Source organism: Clupea harengus, chromosome 7, assembly GCF_900700415.2.
Source record: "Clupea harengus chromosome 7, Ch_v2.0.2, whole genome shotgun sequence".
Taxonomy (NCBI): Eukaryota; Metazoa; Chordata; class Actinopteri; order Clupeiformes; family Clupeidae; genus Clupea; species Clupea harengus.
The window spans coordinates 16,428,114-16,439,600 of NC_045158.1; the positions used below are offsets into that span (position 1 = coordinate 16,428,114).

The window sequence follows — 11,487 nt, forward strand, 5'->3', positions numbered from 1 at the left end:
TTAGAAGTGCACTTTATCTCAGGAAATGACTAACTAAGTTTCATTCTTCAACCTCAAATGTGACTCTGTTACTTGCATAGCTCCCTGATCAGCCTGCCTTTCTATGGCTTAGCTGAATAAAGTGTTGCAGTTGCACGATGTGTATTGTCTGTGTTTGTTTCTATTGTAATAGTGAGATGTGCTCTGTTGCTTTCCAGGGTGATATCCAGTAACAGGTCACATATAGTTAAGCTCCCGGTAACCAGAGTAAGTCATAGCTCCTCTTCATCTCGAATGGTGCTAGTAAACCTGGTGTTCATGTTAATACAGTTTTCTTGTTTACATTTCCGTCTGTTGGGCCAGTCATCTCAGACTATAGATATGCATATAGCAAACTACAGTGATGACAGGAAGTGTTGGTTCAAGGACACATCCCCATATGCAATAAACCACAATTGTTGTAGGCACCTGAAATATCTTGACGCTTTGAGCATCATGGTGTAAGCATGGATTGGGAATCGTTCATGACAAATTATGCTTGGGTAGAAATGCCAGTGTAATCCTACAGTGCCAGTGTAAAAAACAACAAACATGAAAATGATGCTCAAAACATTCTGTTACGTTGGGCTGACTATTCCTGTCCTTGACACCCACATTTCAGGCCAGATTTGTTCTCAGTTAGATTTTGTCTGTAGTGCATGAATTAATTTAATTAGATAGAATCTGTGTAAACATAATGTATATTTGAACAAACGCCTCATGGAAGACACCGTCTTATTATTTTCATTTGCCGTGTTTGTGGCTGCAGCAACTGAAGTTCATGCATACTCCACACCAGTTCCTTCTGCTCAGCAGCCCACCTGCCAAAGAGTCCAACTTCAGAGCTGCCAAAAGCCACTTTGGAAGCACTTTTGCTTTCCAGTAAGTCACCATTTCATCGAAATCCACAAACAATCCAATAAAACCAATAATAATAAAAGTACAACTAATGCTCTCCATGTTTGTATGATAATTGTATTTTGTAATTGATAATTGTAACTGATAACTTGTTTGACTGTGGTTGGCCTGTAATGGCTAATGGTAAGTGTTTAGGATGTGTCATGTGTGATAAGGTTTAAATGCATAGTCGTCACTGTTTGGAAATCTTTGGTATAATTTTGGTGATTGTCCTTCACAGTGGATCTCACATAGAGAACTGGCACTCCATTCTGAGGAATGGTCTGGTTGTGGCATCCAACACAAAACTCCAGGTAAGCAATCTGTTTGAGAGGAAATTGATGTATGTGTACAGTTATTTCAAAATAAACAGTTAATGTGGTCCAATAGGATTTGTTAAAAATGACCAGTGTATTGACATTACAAGTGGAGACACAAACATCCACCCATCCACAGTTACTAGACTATACAGTTCGGATTTTCTCCAAGTCAATGGCTCCAGAATTTCAGTCAAAGAGCAAATCATTTTGACTAAAATTCTGGAGCCATTGACTTGGAGGAAACAAGATATTTGTATTGCTTTCTCCAAAGACTCCACAGTTGGCTTTACTCCCTTCTGCTCGTCACAAAGTGGCCCACACTGACCCCTGCTGTTTGACTCACATGGTAGTGAGGCACTGGAACCGAACAGAATGGTGCTGCGTCAGATGCTTGCTGTGGGAAGTGTGGGCTAAATGCTGATGTCAGGTTTGCCCACGTGGACCAAGCCACAGAAATCCCATGAGGCCCATATGTATAGGTTACCCCGTGCTGGGCCTACACCATCTGTAGTCCGCATGACCACTGGGACTTTACTGTTGGTACTCCATCTGTGTGGCCTTGCACAGGACCACTATGGGCCAGCCTAGAGTAACCCCATATACGGTTGCCCCAGATCCCTTATAATAAATATGGCCCGTATAGGAAAATAAAATGCTGCATCCCCTATCGAATCAGTAATGGACACGATTTGCCCTGCATTTTCATACACATCGTGCAAGTAAAATCTAATCAGTTATACAAGTTGGATTTCAGTGGTGAGCTACAGACAGACAAGCTCTGGCTCTGCTTGCTGTGGGAGATAGCACGTCACATGACATCAGTGTCATCGTTGCCAGTGCTCTGTGGAGCACATGAGCAGCGGGCTCCTGATGTTGCTCAACTTTCACCCGTCATTCTCAAGGGCAAACAGTAGGCTACTCATGGAAGACCAAAAAGAGAGAGAGGTTATTGGCTCCAGAGACCGACAGAACAGCTGCTACAGAAACAGACTTTGTATTTTATTAATTTGGAGAATGCCGACAGTTACTGCTGGTGTCCTTTTGCTTTGGGTGGACACAAGGTTATGTTTGAGATGGTTCAGTCTTATTTGTGTCAAACCAAGCAGTATTACAAATCCAAAGTATAACACAAATACACTTGTTACAATTGTGATTCGAAGGGCTTTTTGATTCTCTCTTGCAATAAAGCATTTGAAAGAGGGGAGTGTGTCCTCATATTCAAGTTAAATCACACTCTGTACTGTTAACAGGCACACAGATCTGTGCCAAGATCATAAAAATAATTCATAAAAAATATATATCGTTCAGCGTAATGTGATCACAGTGTAATCACTGCATTAATATGCAGCTCCAGGGCATTCATTAAAGAGGCGCAGTATGAAATTCTGTTTATTTGCTTTCAAAAATTCTGACGTCCTGCCTGTGCTGTTTTTCTTGTCTCTGCAGCTCCATGGCGCCATCTACGGGAGTGGAATTTACCTTAGCCCTTTGTCAAGCATATCCTTTGGTTACTCAGGTATGTACTCACAAGTGTTCTCTGAAGAATGTTACTTCCTAATCATTTGACCAAGACTATGTCAAATTGCATGAGATAGATATACGCTGTTTATTTCTTTTCACAGGGATGAATAAAAAACAACAGAAAGTTACATCAAAGGATGAAACTTCCACAGGCAGCAAGACGAACATCAACTTACAGGTGAAGAAGCACCTCACTTCATCCAGCCTACAGTCACATAGGATACTAAAGCCCAAAAGGAAATAGAAACAGCTGCGTAAATATAACTCTGTTTGACAAACGGTGTACCAAGGTGTAATGGGAATGTTCTGTGTAATTTTCTACAGTCACAGAAGAAGGGACAGCAGCCACAGTTCCTGCAAAGCAGAAACCTAAAGTGCATAGCCTTATGTGAAGGTACGCGCCCATCATGAGTAGTCTGTTATTGTTTTATTGCTTGTTGCATTTAAGTAATGTTGCCATCTGTCTCCCAGTCATCACTTCTCCGGATCTGCACAAACATGGTGATATCTGGGTGGTTCCAAACACAGACCATGTCTGTACAAGATTTTTCTTTGTGTAAGTAAACAGCCCTGCGTATGCTATCTCTTACGGTACCCAGGCAATGGCAAACAAGTGGTTCAAGTTGTTATGGGTTGTATCTGTTTACTGGTGGTTGATGACTGTTCGATCAATTTACTACCAGCTGGTGGATATGTTATAACAGTTTGGAAAATTCCAAAAATTCCAAAAATGGCTCATTGTTTTATTGTTAACCGAGGGAAGTGATGCAAAATGCAGTAAATTATATGATTCCATAATCAAAAGATTATAAATCATTTTTTGTCTCAAGTTTGCAAATGTTTTGTATCAAATTGTTGATGCGCCATAATCACTTCAACGCAGTGAGCACCTGTCTTGCTCTCTCTTTCATTTTTAGTTATGAGGATGGGCAAGTGGGCGACACGAGCATCAACACACAGGACGCTGGCATACACAAGGAGATCCTGCGAGTCATTGGCAACCAGACGGCCACTGGGTGAATGAGAACTGGCCCAACGCAATACTGCTGCCTTGACCCACCCTCCACCGTCTCAAAGCTGGCCATTTGAGTAGGGGGGAAGCAACATAGAAAACAACCACAGCAAATACACAACAAAGAAAAATAATTTAAAAAATATTTACACTGTTGAGGACAAGTTACACTATTTATACCCCGAGGTCACCACAAATCTTTCCAAGGTTGTAGCCGATTCCACTTTACTACGTTTATAAATAATGCAAACACACAAAACTGTTTTCTTGGTGAAATGGTACGTCTCTCAGTTAAACTGACAGGTGATTATCTTTTTCTAATGAAAATAACAATAACATACCTTAGAACAGATTTGGGTTTTTTGGAAATTGACAGTAATTTGGCCTTTTAGGGAGAAGAGGTAATCGTGTGATCCTGCAAGGTCCAACTTTGTTTACTTTGGGTATACGGAGGGTGTTGATATGCACTTTATTTTTCTTATTGTAGATCATTCGCTCCAACGTCATGATCTCGAAATGCCTTTATTTTGACGTAATTGTGAGTATTTACAATTGTAAAGTATTTGGGTTTCTTGTATTCAGACTGTGGGGAAGCACAGGTGGACTTTGTCCTGAGGCTGAAGTGCTCGGCATATGCGCGTGCATAAGTGCTGCTGCCTCCTTGGTTCATAGAAACAGCAGGTTCAAAGTACCAGTGGGCGATCTGATAAGGAGAGTAATTCTCCCAGTAGGCTACAAATATCAGTCAAATGAAAAGGTTAAAACAAGAGAAAACAAAGCAAATAATGCTGTTTAGGGATTTAGTGCTGTGATGTCACTACCTGTTGAACTTGTAAAGAAATTATGTTTGAGTTGGCTGAACTTCGTTTAGGCTTGACAAAAAAATACTGTCTGAGGTAAGTTTAAAGTGTAGGAGAATCAAAAGAAGACATTTAATACAGTTTCGGCTTTGTAGAGACTATTTATTTGAATTGATGCTTATAATTCCATTTTCTGTACATGATTTTAAGGTGGATAAAGCAGTGCATTTGTTTATACGCCATCATGCTCTTTACAACTCTCTGAGATGAGACTTCAACTATCTCCTAAATTCATGATAAATGACTTTGGCACATTCAGCACCACTGCACAATATTGACCATTCACTTAAAAGGTAATTTTTCATCAAGCAAACCTAAAGAACATAAGACCTAACAATGGATAAGTTAAGCCATAGCTACCTTCAACAAATCTTAAACTGCAGAATACAATCTCTTGATACAAGGATAAAAATCATAATGTCAGTTTTTTTCCACCTCAGCTGAAAAGAGAGCCTTTAGTTCAGTCTGTGATTACATTGTGTTCAGGTGGCAGATAGGCTAAGACAGGATCATTCCTTTACCAACAGATGTATAAAACTGTGTTTGAACTTGAGAGATAATAACAGAATGGTCACTAAGTATTTCCTGTTGTTTATTTTTTTTATAACAACACAAGTATACTTGACACGGCGATAAGACATCTGATGTTCGCCTCCAACTACTTTCAAGTCTTAAGAGCAAACTAATTTTATACAAACCTGATGTGTAATGTAAATACTAGGGACCTTGAACTTTTGTGGTTTCAGTTGCTTTAATAAATGAGCTTATATTGCAATTGTAATGTATTTAAATGGGCTATATTATCCTTTGGAGAAAAAAAATTAGCAAGTTGGCTAGACAGAAGGCTTTCTCAACTGCTTTCTTAGGCTTGTAAGAGTTCATCACCTTGTTTTGAATTAAAAGGGCAGGAATGTTTATTTAAATGGTCTTAAGATGAACTGGTCTGTCATGAAAGACCATTACAATTGTGTGTTGTTAAAGTAGAACCAAATAAAAGGTACAAAAAAAGTAAAAATGCGATTGTTCCACCATGCATACAGTTGTAGGACTTGCATTACTATTTTAGTTAAATTGTGGCTGAGTGTTCTGTTTATATGGGTTTCAGATATTTTCTGCACAATTTAGAGGAAATGTATTATGCTACTTTGCATTCGGTGCCTTACAGATATGGGTCAATGGCAAATGTATGACAATACTGTACATAATGTAAATACTGCCACAACAACATGGAGGCCAAATATTTTCTGTATTAAGTTTTTACTTTTACTTTATTTTGTAAACAAGTCAAGCTTTTTGGCTTTTTACAAGTTATGGAAATAGTAGCTTATGTACTTGTTTATGGTCATTAAATTCCAATTTCCTTACAAACATCACTTCCCAGCAGTGCTTCATTATATATTACACCAGAAAATGAATTCATTCAGAAAATTGAACATTTTTATTCATATATACAGCCTTCTTAACACAGACAGAGTGGGCTCGAAGAATTGATCACCTAATTAATGGTCCTTACACAGAGAACTGCAGCAAAGGCACAGCTTCTTATTGAAATAAACTCCCACTACAAAGGAAGACTCAATCATATGAAATGTCCAAATCTATTTTGAGAAATGCCTTTATCTCTGTCCTCCCTTTTTGTCTAACCTGCTGCGGTTTAAAATGAGATGTCTGAAAGCAAGCATGCAACCAACACACAGTGCTCTGAGAGATTCACTGGGTGGCATGAGGCATCAGTAGGGAATGCACGTATTGACCCAGTTGGTTCTTGTCATTGTTCAAACATGGAAATTCTTCAGATCAACACATTACAATCTTTGTTCTAAAGAAACCACTGGAAGTACTGGAAGTAAACACATTTGTCTTAGAACATATTAACATTCTATCATAATGGAACCGATAACCTTAAAATAAAGAAAGTGCAGTAGTGTATCATATACTTAACATTGAAAGTTCAGTTACACGTACAATTATTTACATATTGATATATTAAACATTACATTCTTGTTTTATCATTCAAAACAGTATGATGCTGCTAAAAACATACAATACAGTATCTACGGTATATCCATACAATACAGTATCTACGGTATATCCATACAATACATATCTATAGTACGTATATCCATTCAATTGAACCTGACAGTCTACATACCAACGTTTTTTTTTTTTTTTTTTTCAACAGATTCAGGTTTAGTGCTCTGTTTGGTAGTTTGCTAACTCCATGTTATTTGTGTTTAATATATTCCTTTCAATTTCAACTCTTCTTGCACCCGAGAGAGGTATTCCGGATCTGGGTAACCATAGCTGGAAAAAAATCAGAACACACTATATAATTCACCTTAATACCAAAAAACTTATTACATACACCTGTTGTAATAGAAACACTTGGCTACAAGACAGTAAAATGAACAAACTGTATGGGTTAAGCATGTGTGCTGTAATCATTTAAGTTGCTGTTGTAACTTTAAATTTGCAATCATAATTTTTAATAACTGTATCGACAAGCATTGCGCTTCCAAAAGTCACTCACCAGCTGGGGCCACTGTAGCGTGAGGTCTTATGGTGGATGTCGTTCCAGGTGACCACATTGTTCCTGCCTGAGGTCGATGAGCGGCCGATGGTGAATATGAGCCTCTGGTCAAAGCCTCGCTGCAGCAGTGCCAGCACCCTTTTGCCCTCTGTGGAGTTTGGAAGATAGGCTGTGCGGGCCGCTCCCTCATACCTCTGCCCTGGGTTGGGGTGCGCTTCCTAAACCAAACAGGCAACATGGGAGAGGAATTGATTCTGATGCTGTGCAAAGATGACTGCTATTCCATTACACTATTGCATATAATTTACTGGGCACTGGGTAGAAGCCTTTTCATTAAACTGCAAATAAACCACCACATTAAAAACTAAATCACAGCCTAAACTCTAGACGGACCATAGACTGAGACTTAATGACTGCTTTAGCAACATGCTACTACTTCATGGAAGAGAAGGTCCAGTTAATGAGACTTGTGGGAAAATACCTTGCATGTCAAAAAGCGAACAAACTGCTCAGACTAGGTTTGAGGTTTACATATTAGTCAATAGGGGATATGTGAGTTGATGATGACTCACTTGGAAATGTTAACTAAAGGGTGAACCAATCCGCTTACAACAAGTAGAGTTTCACTCGATTGAAGTTAAATAGTAATTTATGATTGTCATGTGTGAATCAGTGGCACTGACAAGTTTCTGTTTCATTGCTGTGGTAAATCACCACACATTGGAATTCCACCATATCTAAATAAAGGATGCTGTAAACTAGCACAGAACAATACTTGCACTTTCATTTATATAGCTATCACTAAAGTCAAGCCTATCAAAACTGCCTCTGGGCCTATCGTGCTCTGTTCTAAGTGAGTAAAAACTTCACCATGGCTATATTAACCAACAAAGAAATCTCAAAGGAGACAGACATTCTGCCTGCCAGGTATTTAGAACAGGCACAGCGCATTGAATGAAGGGTGCTCATCAGTGGGTTTGCCTGGCAGAACTTGGCAAGACTTAACCAAAGAAGCATCGATATCAAGTGATGGGTGCTCCTACCCCTTGTATTCCACTTGGAATGTAGTACTCAATCACTATGGTCCCATATTTTTCATATCCTGGCAAGTGTGACTTGTCTTCGTAGGTGACTTTCATGGTGCCCTTTTCAGGCTGGGTCCCTTTCAGTTCTCCATACAAAACCCCACAGACTGGACACACTGGCTTAATGTCAAATGCTCTCTTCACACAGTCTTTACAAAATGAATGTTTACATTGAGGCAATGTTTTCTTCTCTGTCAAGGTGTCCATACAAATCGGACATGTTTCCTCCTCATCTTTTTGGGGATGTCGGGTTGCTGGAGAACCAGAGTCCTTCACACTGGCCTTCTGTGCAGCGTGCCCACGACTTCTTGAGGGGCTTTTAAAATCATTTTCTAAAAATCGCTCCAGTCTCTCAATGCTAACGTAGGCCCCTGTCACTGTATTGGGATTGGTGGTAATCAGCAGCTCTGGAAACTCAGCTTCAAGCAACTTCACAGGAGATCGCTTCGAATCAAAAGGCTTCATCTGAAGCTCAGTGGCAATCTTCTGATAAAACGTAATGAACTTCTGTCTCGCAAACTGGGCAAGAACCGGTTGCTTTGGATTAAATGACACGCAAGTCAGTGCTTCCCTTCCTCTCACTGTAGTAATTTCAACATCGTTCCCCATAATTCTCTTCAGTTCCTTAGGGTATTTTTCCTTAATGAATCTCATGACTGTACTGTCCACCTCCACAGACTTCGCTGGTGAACAGTCATCCTCATAAAGTCGCTTCGCCTCCACAGACTTGGTTTTCTTTAGGGTCGCCAACTCGTAGAATGTTTTCTCAACTTCCTCAAAGGAACCTTCCAAAGGGAGTGTTTTTCTTCCCTTAAAGATTGTTCCTCCATCCACAGTTAGGGTTACTTTGGGGAACACCTAAAGGGCAAGAATACTCTACATGAAATCTGCTACATCCTCATCATAAAGCATAAAGCATCACAAACTGACACTGAAATGTGCCACTTGTAGATGAAAAAGTAAGTTGCTTACACAAATCTCAATTTGAGACAGGGCTGTATTAAGTCCAAAGTAAGTACTATTACTGTTATCCATTTGTATCAATATTTAATATTAAACAATCTCTTGTTAATTGACTTGAAGTAAATATATTAACAAAGCTAAATACTTAGATCCGAAAAATCTAATTGAATTAACAAAATAAAATAAATACACAAGATATACAGTTCTAAGACGTTCTGTTACATGTAGCTTCATGTTGAACATTCATTGAGGGTGCCTTGTATAGGACGCCTGCTGGACTAGACCCTACTCATAAGTAGCCTAAGTAATAAGTTAGTAGAAATATATCTAATAACGCAGACATAAATGCATACGACCAAGCAGACGCAGAAAGATACAATGGATTACATTTACAGTATAAGGGCTCAAAGAAAGAGAATAGCCTACCTCAGACATCCCTACCATTGCGTTCAAGTAGCCTGCTGTAACTAAAATAGCCTGTGCATGAAATTAAATGATGACCAATGCCATTCATCACACGCGTCGTGAATTAGTGCTAATATCGGAGTAAATACGATAATGTAAACTATTCGTTAGCGTTATGAAAACAGTAACAAAGAAGGCGTCGTTGGTGTAGTGTAGCAAACAGCTAAACAGGCGCTTACGCTACTTTCACTTTATTTCGAGAACCAGGAAGAAACCTGGTATCCACAACAACAGACGTCAGACGTTGCGCGGGAGGAGCTCAAAGACGTCTATAGTGTGTGGACCGCGCTGGCTCTCGCGGACATTTGGGCCTGGATATTTGGGAAAGCAGCCAACTTTTTTAAAGAACACGTATGAGGCCCTTACAAGGATACCTCTACGGATTGTCAATTGCAATAGCCGTCTGGCATTAACTACGATTTAAAATATATATTAATAAGGTGTTACAGACGTTTTTCATCGTAATTGTGGACACCAATTCACTTACACATTTCAGTTCTGTACCCTAGGCATCATCTTCTACAGCTTAATGCAGAACTTTCGCAGCAGAATGCAGAACACCATCCTGCCACAATCGTATTCATTCCTGTTAGGCCATGTGATCCGATTAAAGTGATGGGCTCTTGTGTGTGTGAGAGAAAGAGAGAGAGAGAGAGAGAGAGAGAGAGAGAGAGATGGGCACACTTGCAGCTGTGCAGTATAGATGCCAACTGACAGTTAAATGCTGACTTGCCAGTGTGGTTGTCTATAGACATGGACGTGGATATGAGGGGTTATGTTGCAACCTGTGTGAACCTTTTAATGAAATATTCATGAATGTGTTTGGACCTTTTCCAATCTCCTGGAAATGTCTCAAAATGTATACCATTTCTGAGTATTTTATATGCTAGCCCATATGGCACCAATGGAAACAAAAAACAAGTAGGCCTAGCTTGAATTGGTTTGCAACAGTGATGTGCGGTAAGGTTTGTGGCTGGTGAGGCACTGACTCTTTCAGAGTCAGATTTACAAATACATAGACCCAATAGAGTATCTTAAATCACCATTTAATTAGCAGCTTGCACATTGACTGCTGGTTGTTTTTCATATCAGCATTCTTTACACAGGTATAGGTAAGGTACATACAGTTGGCAGCTGCTAGTTTGTGATGAACTCGTGTTAATATGTGTGAATATGCACTCATGAATATGAACTCGTGAATATGAACTCTTTCATACGAAGTTGCACAAGCACCCTGAGGGTTTCTACCTTTTCCCATTATAATTTTAAGAGTTAAATCGAGGAGACTATAACATCAGCTAGATAACCAGCTGTCATTTCATGCAAATTGAACTCTTCCAATTAAATCGTTTAAGGTTATTAGGTTTCCTTAGCTAGCTAATTAGCTAGCGTAGCAACTGGATAACCATAGAAACCAGGAAACAACTTTAGCTGCAATTTAAGTTTAATTTCTCAAAATCAGCTCACCAATAAAAAGCAGTCTTGGGTTCAAAGTGATCACAACCACTTGTGTGATGTTAAATGGTTTCATATAAACATTAAACAATCCTAAGAGAAATAATGGGAAATCAACGGAGCTGCCGCTGTACGTCCAAAACCAAATGTATTCTTGAGGTTCCAAACATTTTCAAAGCAATTTGGCTTTGAATGTGAGAAGTCGATCGAGTTATCTTCTGTCCCTTCGTTTGAAGCATACCTTTTAGCTCCGGCATTGGTCTCCCATTATTGATCACTTCACGTTTTGATTGAAAGTCCAGTTTTGAGAAATGTTTTAGCTTAGCAATAGAGTCTGTCGGCAGAGATAACGTATTTCCTA

General features: G+C 39.4%; 2 protein-coding genes across 3 annotated transcripts in view; one reads left to right on the top strand and one right to left on the bottom strand.

The window, feature by feature from the left end:
* Nucleotides 1-5,415, top strand: part of parp8 (poly (ADP-ribose) polymerase family, member 8) — a 35,926-nt gene extending 30,511 nt beyond the window's left edge. For both annotated transcript variants that reach the window (XM_031570680.2, XM_031570681.2), the window contains exons 19-26: nt 198-246; nt 788-900; nt 1,157-1,229; nt 2,682-2,751; nt 2,858-2,934; nt 3,081-3,150; nt 3,228-3,312; nt 3,674-5,415. In XM_031570680.2, the coding sequence (XP_031426540.1) occupies nt 198-246; nt 788-900; nt 1,157-1,229; nt 2,682-2,751; nt 2,858-2,934; nt 3,081-3,150; nt 3,228-3,312; nt 3,674-3,776 (640 nt within the window). In that variant the 3' untranslated portion in view covers nt 3,777-5,415. The remainder of the gene's footprint in view (nt 1-197; nt 247-787; nt 901-1,156; nt 1,230-2,681; nt 2,752-2,857; nt 2,935-3,080; nt 3,151-3,227; nt 3,313-3,673) is intronic.
* Nucleotides 5,416-6,043: 628 nt separating this feature from the next.
* On the bottom strand, nt 6,044-9,889 carry si:dkey-3h3.3 (uncharacterized protein LOC100144568 homolog). The gene is made up of 4 exons (XM_031570682.2): nt 9,633-9,889; nt 8,202-9,101; nt 7,159-7,376; nt 6,044-6,932 (listed from the first exon to the last, which is right to left on the bottom strand). Exons 1-4 carry the CDS (start codon nt 9,648-9,650, stop codon nt 6,863-6,865), a joined length of 1,206 nt encoding a protein of 401 aa, XP_031426542.1. The 5' UTR covers nt 9,651-9,889; the 3' UTR covers nt 6,044-6,862.
* Nucleotides 9,890-11,487: the final 1,598 nt, after the last annotated feature.